This window comes from Scophthalmus maximus, chromosome 8, assembly GCF_022379125.1.
Source record: "Scophthalmus maximus strain ysfricsl-2021 chromosome 8, ASM2237912v1, whole genome shotgun sequence".
NCBI classification, from domain to species: Eukaryota; Metazoa; Chordata; class Actinopteri; order Pleuronectiformes; family Scophthalmidae; genus Scophthalmus; species Scophthalmus maximus.
Genome location: NC_061522.1, coordinates 19,015,566 through 19,023,839, shown reverse-complemented (window position 1 = coordinate 19,023,839; position 8,274 = coordinate 19,015,566). Strand labels below are relative to the sequence as shown.

Below are 8,274 nucleotides of genomic sequence, written 5' to 3'. Positions count from 1 at the left end.
CAAATATTCATCGTTTAAGCTGTAGTTTCCTGTATTTGTCTACAGGCCTGTATGTTATATTACTGTGATTTACATTAGAGTAGCTTGTGCTGTAGTTTTTTTAACATTGAATGATATGAAATAAACTGTACGGTGATTGTAAGAATAGACACACAGCCCTGCTATATTCTGTTATATTCACCGCACGAATACGTTTTATTGTCGGATGAAAAGCTGTAAATGCGAGTTGAAGGTCCGGTCTTTTACTTCTCATCAGTGGCTGCACACAGTTTACCGGTTGCTAAGCAACGAACAAATGGAGACAGCGGGCGCTGGTCGTCTGGGTCACAGCTCTGTACGCTGAACGTGGGGCCAAGTGTACGACTTTCTGTCGCCTTCCCCAGTGAGAACTACTTCGGTGTGTTGACAAAGATCTGTCTTTTGTGAGATTGTTTTGTTTCCTCAGTTGGATCTGCGGCGCGCACACGTTCATCGAGGACCGAGTCCGACCCAGAGCTGAGGTTGGGGGGGCAGTCAAATGCATATACGATCAAAGGTTGATTGGGGGGTTAAAAATGATCAAAAGGTTCAATGTAATTTGAAAGATCAAAGGATTAGTGTAGATAACGGCAAATGGACATTAAATGCATTTAAAGAAGCAGCTGTGGAATGATTCTACACACACCGAATAAACGACGACCGAGACACAAGTGAAATGAAGAAGAGTGAGAAGACCAAAGGTAAGGACATGAACACGTGTGTGTGGGGGGCATAATTCATTTCATTTTTTATTACACTTTCAACATTAGCAGCAAAAATTTAGTGGCATTTAGTACCCGGGACATTGTTTGGTCAACACGTCTTGTGCCCCTCTGACCCGACGCCTAGGGGTGGTCCGCTCCAGCTCCCCCCCGCAGCATGACCAAATAGCGGAGATGCAGCGTAAAATTCAACTTCTGGGTAAGTTTGTTTTGTTCCTCTGCTTCCAAGACAGCCGCCATGTTTTCGTGTCTCTGTGTGATTAATGTGGGACTAAGCCAATGTCAACCCCCCCCCCCCCCCCCCCCCCCCCCCCAAAAAAAATGGAATCAAAGATAACAAGCAGTTCGCAGCAAGTTGTATATATATATATATATATATATATTTATTTTTTTTGTAAATAACGAGACGTCTGTTGTTCGTGTATTGTCGGTGTAACGACCGCTCTTGTCCACCAGAGGGCGACAGAACCACGTTCTACGAGAGTTCTCAGTCCAACATGAAGAAGAACACGGAGTTCATCCACCAGCTGAGGCTGGAGAACAAGAGGCTGTACAAACAGCTGGCAGAGGCAAGAGTCGTGTGGTCCCCTCTCTCAGCCCGTTTGGTTTTGTATTTGTTTCTGTTTCTACCAAAGAAACAAAAACAGAAATGATACCCTATGTCGGCAGTTCCTACTGAACTTCACTCGGGTGTATTTATTCCCTAGGGTGATGAACACATCATCAAGGCCTTTCATAACAAAGGCTTGGAGAAGGAGTCCTACCGCAACATGTCCAGGAAGGTGAGGGGACGGAGAACGAATATAACAGCGTTGATTTGTTGCTCCTACTATCCAGGCCCCCTAACCTGTGTTTTTTCTTTTCCCTTTCTCAGACGGCCCTGACGACACTGGACCAGAAGCTGCTGTCCAAGAGGAAGCGCCTCAACGCCTTCAAACACACCACCCAGACGTGCCAGCGGCGCCTCGAGGAGCTGACGATGGAGTACCATAGGATGAAGCCCGAGGGCACCGGCGGAGCACAGTCCACCGATGCCATGGTGCATAACCCCCTCAAGAGATTTTTCCAAAACACACACACACACACACATACACACACACACACACACACACACACACACAGAATGTTCTTTCTTTCTGGTGACAGTTGAGTCCAGTCAAAGCCATAAATCAGTGGAAAAAAATGTGTGTTTGTGTGTGTGTGTGTGTGTGTCCAGTACTTGCGGGCGCTCGAGAACAGCCTGGAGAAGACGCAGTTTAAGTACAAGGAGGCTGAGAACATCATGCTTAACTACCAAGAGCTCAAATCTTACCTGCAGGTTTGTCCAACACGTGTCTCACACACACACACACACACACACGTACACACACACACACACACACACACAAACACCCTTACTTGCTGGAAATGTGGCTGGACTATTGTTGGCTCCACTAGTAATTTGTGTCTGATAAAAAAAAGTGCTTTCGCCGTCAGAGGGTGAGAGTGAAAACACCATCATCAGTATTTTGTGCACAGGAGCAGAGGCAGTTCTCTGCTGTTCTGCAGAGCTCTGTCGGGTCGCGGCCCCCTGCTATGACACATTGAGCCTTCGACATGAGACTGTAACTGTCCCAAATTCATAGCCAGCTCGTTGGTTTTCTCACAAGCCGTGTCCCAGGGAATCCCAATGAATCCCGGGATAGCTTGGCCCTGGAAGGATCCATCCGTCGGATTCCTTTGTTGCTCAGGAATGGAAGGACGCATTTGTAAAGAGCCTTTCGAAATGGGACCGCGTGGTCGCGCTGCTGCGACGCAGTCATTCCGCCCTCCCGACACTTCTTGTGTCTGTGTAATGTAAACGTCGAATGAGATGTAAAAAACTCTCACAGCAGAACAGCACTTGCTTTCCCACGCTCACTTCTACGGTTTCTTGACTATTTTTCAAACCTGCAGTATTGCCACACTTAAATTATCTTACGTGTACATTTTAGAAATTGAGCTATGATTTTAATTCGTATTTATCTCAGGCTTTAATTCCTACACCACGTAACAGATAGTCAGTAATAAGGAACAGCAGCCGCCGCAGGAGGGCCTTCGACTCATATTCGCCTCGTCTCCCATTTTTTTTCTGCCCCCCACTTTCCCCCTCTCACCACTCCACAGGAGGAGAGTCTCACTTACCCCGGCAAGTTGGACAGTCTGGAAGCAGAAGTCCTGAAGCACGGAGAGGAGCTCTACAGCCTGCAGGCCATGAACAACGATGCCCAGCTCTCCAAAGAGGCTGCCAAGGTGACGCGTGACAACCTCCGCCTGTTGTACAACACGCAGGGATGATTCACTCACCACTGACACAAGTTTCATGAGTCACAAGTGAGGCAGCTACAGGGGCTTGTTCACCTGTTCCCCTTTTAATTTGGACGGATACAACTTCAAAGTTCACATACATTAGCAATCCCACTCACTACGCATTGTTCAAACTAAATTTGCCCCCTAAACAATGTTGCTCTCTCTTCTCAGATTTTTTTAACCCCACAGCTATAGATCATGGCGGGCGAAGGTGCACGTCAATCAAGTCATTCTTGCATCTAAACTGTAGTCATCACTAATGCGCTGCTGTCAAACTGTGTTGGATTTTCCTTCTCTCCTCTCCTCGTTTTTCCCTCACTCCCTCTCCGTCGCCCCTTCCCTCTCTTCTCCCCGCCAGGCCGAGCTACACCACCTGGAGGAGCTGCTCTCCAAGGAGCGCAAAGAGAGAGACCGCATTATCGCCAGCTCCAGGAAAAAGATCGAGGAGAGCAAGGCCCAGGCAGAAAAAGTTGATAGAAGGGTGAGACGCGCGCGGTGGTACACATTGTACAGTATGTGCAATGTTGGAATATTATACTGATCACAAACTTTTTCAATTGCCGTGTACACTTTAAATTAAACATTGCAAATATCTAAGTGACATCAATGCAGCACGACCACAGCAGGGTCTAAAGCCCTCTCCTCACTACCTGATCTTTCTTTGAGAAATATAACTTGCTTCAAAGCAGAGACATTGCGTATGGTGAAAAAAGACAAATTTACATTTGCACTGCTCGTACACTTCGCTCCCTGCAGACACAGAGAGCACCCGTACAGCCAGACGAAGTGAGCAGTGAGGTCCACCGCGGCACCACCCGGATGGCCGTCGAGGAGGAGGAGAAAGCCATCTTCACTTTTGAGGAGGCCTTCCGACGCATCAAGGAGGCCACCGGAGTCACAGATATACAGGTGTGGATGTTGACATGATGACGGGGAATTTACTATTCCTACTGCTGATTAACTGATTCATGACTGAATTGTGTCTTTTCCGTGTGTAGGAGATCGTGGAGTGCTTTATCTCACAGAAGGAGAGACACGTGCATCTGGAGAATCTGAAGGGAGAGAATGAGCAAGTCCTGCAGCAGCTGAAGGAGCAGAAGCAGCTCCTGAACCAACAGTTCCAGGACATGAAATATTCTGGAGAGGCCAAACTCTCCGGGTGAGACGGCAGTACAGGGAAAAAAAAGAAAAGAAATTGTAAGCGGCTGTGGAATGCTTATTCTCTCTCTCACTGTCTGTATCCGTCGCTTCACCAGTGACCAACAGATGCTGGAGGACTGTGAGCAGCAACTGCAGACTCAGCAGCAGAGGTGCGACACGGCTAAAGAGACCCTGGACTGGCTCCTTAAGACTCTCAGCACTATTCGAGGCGGAGTGAAGCACCTGGCAGAAAAACTTCAACACATCACACTGGTGAATACGAGATAAACAGTCATGTCTGTATTCTCCCGATTCAAGCCCGTGTCAATTCCCCATTCTCCCGTTTCTCCCCAGTGCGAGGACGCAGTGGCGGAGGAGGTGTCCCCGGACTCCGACGAGTTTGTTCTGGAGCTGATGACCGAGTGCGAGCTCAAGCTGCAGCTGCTGCAGGAGGAGCTTCGAGGGAAAGACCTGGCCGCCATCATGAAGGAGATGGAGGAGGAGGAGGTGAGACGAGCGTCACAGTGGTTTCGAAACACAGGCTCGGCTTCTGGGGCAGGACTTTTCATTTTTTCACGGGGTGGTTACTGTGGACATACCAGGAAGCGTTTAACACGGAATTAGGGAAAGGCTCGTTTGAAATGTACGTGCAGGTGAATCACACGTACTGTCCTCATTAACGGAGAATGTTGGCACACCAGCAGCTGTGAGCATGTGCCCAATGAAGGTCGTGTGATCAACATATTTTTGCCTCTGATAAATAGCTTTGTAACCTTTGTTTGAGAAATGAGTGCTCTGTGAGGACCTGTCTTAGAAGGCATTGGAGAGTCTTGAATTTGATTTTGCTGGTTTGAACGTCCAATGACAAATGAAGATTTGGCAAAGGGCATGTGGTGCCACAGGGCCACGGCATAGCATGCTGCCGTGCTTGCACAGCCTATCTGAATGGAAAGGCCTGAAGTGTTTGTTCTTGATTACTAACACACGGCATCACCGTCTCTGTTTGAGAACGGCGGAGATCAGGGTGTACCGTAGGAACCATGTAACAGTCCGTTGGCCGTTTACTATGTGACATTGACCGTTTCTGCTCTCAGATCCATGTTAAGAAGGCGTAATCTTTTACTGGAGCTGACGTAAAACTCCTAGCTGATAAATGTGAAATCAGTCCAGCCTTGTTTGCTTGGCTACCCAGGTCTTGCATCTGTGCCATTAAGGAGAACCTCAGGTCATCTTAGCTTTTACATTATAAAAACATCGTAACCAAAATCACACCAGATCTCACTGCTGTTGCTCACCATAATAGGTCAATGCAAATGAGGGCTGGAGTCCCCCTCCACTCAAAAAAGTGTTTTTATTCTGTTCCTGTCTTCTAAAATGTCTGACATTGACTATAGGGACTTGTATCTGAGCACATTTAGTCACTATAGAGGTGTTTTCACATTCCTCTCCTGGATATCATGAATATTCATAATCTCAGAATTCCTCAATGAGGGAGAGAGAGTGGATGGTCTCCAGCCCCACTTCATATTCCTTTTTTGTTTTTTCTAATATTTCTTAATGTCATACACTCTATGTCTGTCTCTATGTTGATAAAGGTTGTTGGACTGTGTGTAATTTATCATATCGTCCCTCACAAAGTCTTGATATATGTTGTTTTTTTAGGAATTTATTTGAATGTTGTTGGTCTACCAAAGATAAAGACCCTGTAACCTCATGGAAAGAATGTTTTTTTGTTGATGGATACTAATCATAGGTTCATTGCATTGTCTAATGTAATTGTCTCATTGACTATTTGCACCATGTGTCTATGTGTTGCTCTGAGCAGTTCTACGTCAGTATTGAGGAGAAACTGCCGCCTTACAACACCCGAGTCAAGCTCCCCGAAGACCAGAAAGACCAAAGACCTCTGGATCTCTCCAACAACGGTGAGATGGGGCGCGCACACACACACACATACACACACAGTCTAAATCTCTCTCACTTCCTTTTTTTACTGTTACTGTTTGTGTCACAGAGGACGAGAGCGAAGAAGACGATGACGCTGACATCATCTCCCGGGAGGCGGTGAAGAATCAGTCTCAGATGATCGTTGACTTGTCCAAGTCCAAGAAGAAGCCCTGGAACAAGAAGAAGGGCAAATTCTGATCCAAGACCACAAGCTTCAAGGCTCAAGAAGAACTCCCTGAATTCCCTGAAACAAGAACAGATTGAAGTGAATGAAGAGTTTTAAGTTGAGGCCAAAGGACGTGTCAGAGCACTCTCCCAGGTTTCCCATCGCTATTTTAACTCATTCAAATTTCATTTGGCACAAAGTATCTTGGATTTTGAACGGGGATTTTTTGACTGAAAATATCAATATTTGTTTTTACTTCTGAAAGATGAGCACAATTTAACAGTTCTTTTGGGGTTTTTTTGCCTTTGAAACTGACTTGCTGTTGCATAAGTGGATTTATTGTGACGACAGTAATGTTCTCTGTCTGTTGTGCCATCACCCATCTCTCCACGTCTTCTTTCACAGCCCAGAATTCCACACTGCAGCCTCATGGAAATAAAATCAATACATCGTCCAAAACAATGCTTTCACTTGTTTTTAAATCGTGTTTTTTGTTGTGCGGTTTGTGAGTGAAACAGGTAGCATGTGCCCGAAGGTTTTTTCTCTGCTATTGTCCTGATGGAAACCTGTCCATTGTCAGTGAAATGGGTTTTATCTTACAGACACGATGAAAAACCGACGCCTGTGACGAATCCAGCCTTTATTCGTGCGTGAATCACATCAAAACCATAGACGCTCATGCTTTGTTCCAATAGAATGTGTGCTAAAAAAGCTGCCTGCGCTCCCTCCTCTGCTTGTAGACACGAAATGTAGTGCAGAGTAACACCTGAACTATCTCTGCTATGTTCTGCATCTCAAGAATGGGTTCTGCCTCTTCGCCCAAACGCTCTGCGGTTGTTTGGAGGAATGCCTTGTTCTGCAACTGACTTGGGCAGAACATTACATCTTCATACCTGTAAAGCAGAGGTTAACCTCAGTGATCTCTCTCTTTATTTGTCTCGCTGTTACCACAGTCGCAGCTGATATACAGAACGTAACCAGACAAACTGCTCTCGGCTGCGAACAAAAGCGGATTGACTGGAGCTCAAGAATTCGGTGCCTCTTTGTGTGTGTGTGTGTGTGTGTGTGTGTGTGTGTGTGTGTGTACGAGGGCACGTTCAATTGGAGCAGCTGTGGTTGGATTCAGGTCACAAAAATTACCTGAATTCATTTTTCAATTTTCTTTTCTTTTCAGCTTGTTCTTTACTTTCTGATCTACTGTCAAAAGGCAAGGCAAGTTTATTTATATAGCACATTTCAACAACAAGGCCATTACAAAGTGCTTTACATAAAACATTAAGATCCTTGGGAAGAAACGATTGAAATCACATTAAAATACATTATTAAAAATAAAATTAAAACATTTTAAAAGTTACAGTGCAGTATAAGAAATGAGACTAAAGCCGATGTAACTACTGTACATTTCGCCCCCTTATGCCCTTCAATTAATTGTACAAGCCAATAGTAGCCGCTAGGATTTAACCTTTGTGATGTTTTGAAGGTGAGCAAGGAGGCAAATTCGTGATTTGCGGGTCAGGTAAAATGAATTTGCCTTGACTTACACTTCAATTGCCGCCAATATTTGAGATATCGGTATTGGACTAGTCCGACACCGACTATCTGCAAAAAATATTCATAACTGGTTCATTGTTTTATTTGAAAAAATTAATGACACCAATATACATGCTTCTCTAAATGTTTAACATGAGACCAAAAACTACTACTAATATTGTTTAAAGCAAATTTGGTTGTGTGCATAAAATCGAAGCATAGCACAAGAAATGGAGATATTTAACAATGTTACTTATTATGCAGATAGTACATTTAATAATATATAAACGTTTTTAAAAGTTTGATGAAATGCCAAAGACCACGATAACCTCCATAACACTTATATTCTTATATACAGGCCTAAACTACCCTTGCATATGTATACGATCGCATACGATCTATGGTGGGTATGTAGGAAGTAGT

The 8,274-nt window shown here is 45.1% G+C and overlaps 1 protein-coding gene across 1 annotated transcript; it reads left to right on the top strand.

Moving 5' to 3' along the window:
• Nucleotides 1-192: 192 nt before the first annotated feature.
• Nucleotides 193-6,783, top strand: odad3 (outer dynein arm docking complex subunit 3). Its single transcript, XM_035636228.2, has 14 exons — nt 193-719; nt 868-939; nt 1,197-1,309; nt 1,448-1,522; nt 1,615-1,779; nt 1,957-2,058; nt 2,886-3,011; nt 3,427-3,549; nt 3,825-3,977; nt 4,067-4,227; nt 4,325-4,481; nt 4,563-4,715; nt 6,034-6,133; nt 6,223-6,783. The coding sequence occupies exons 1-14, from the start codon at nt 695-697 to the stop codon at nt 6,351-6,353; spliced, it is 1,656 nt and encodes a 551-aa protein (XP_035492121.1). The 5' UTR covers nt 193-694; the 3' UTR covers nt 6,354-6,783.
• The last annotated feature ends 1,491 nt before the right edge of the window (nt 6,784-8,274 follow it).

Coding starts and splice junctions, on each gene's coding strand:
- odad3 (XM_035636228.2), top strand. CDS start 695: ATGAAGAAGAGTGAGAAGACCAAAG. Junction 2,059..2,885: donor AGCTCAAATCTTACCTGCAG/GTTTGTCCAACA, acceptor ACCACTCCACAG/GAGGAGAGTCTCACTTACCC. Junction 6,134..6,222: donor TCTGGATCTCTCCAACAACG/GTGAGATGGGGC, acceptor TTTGTGTCACAG/AGGACGAGAGCGAAGAAGAC.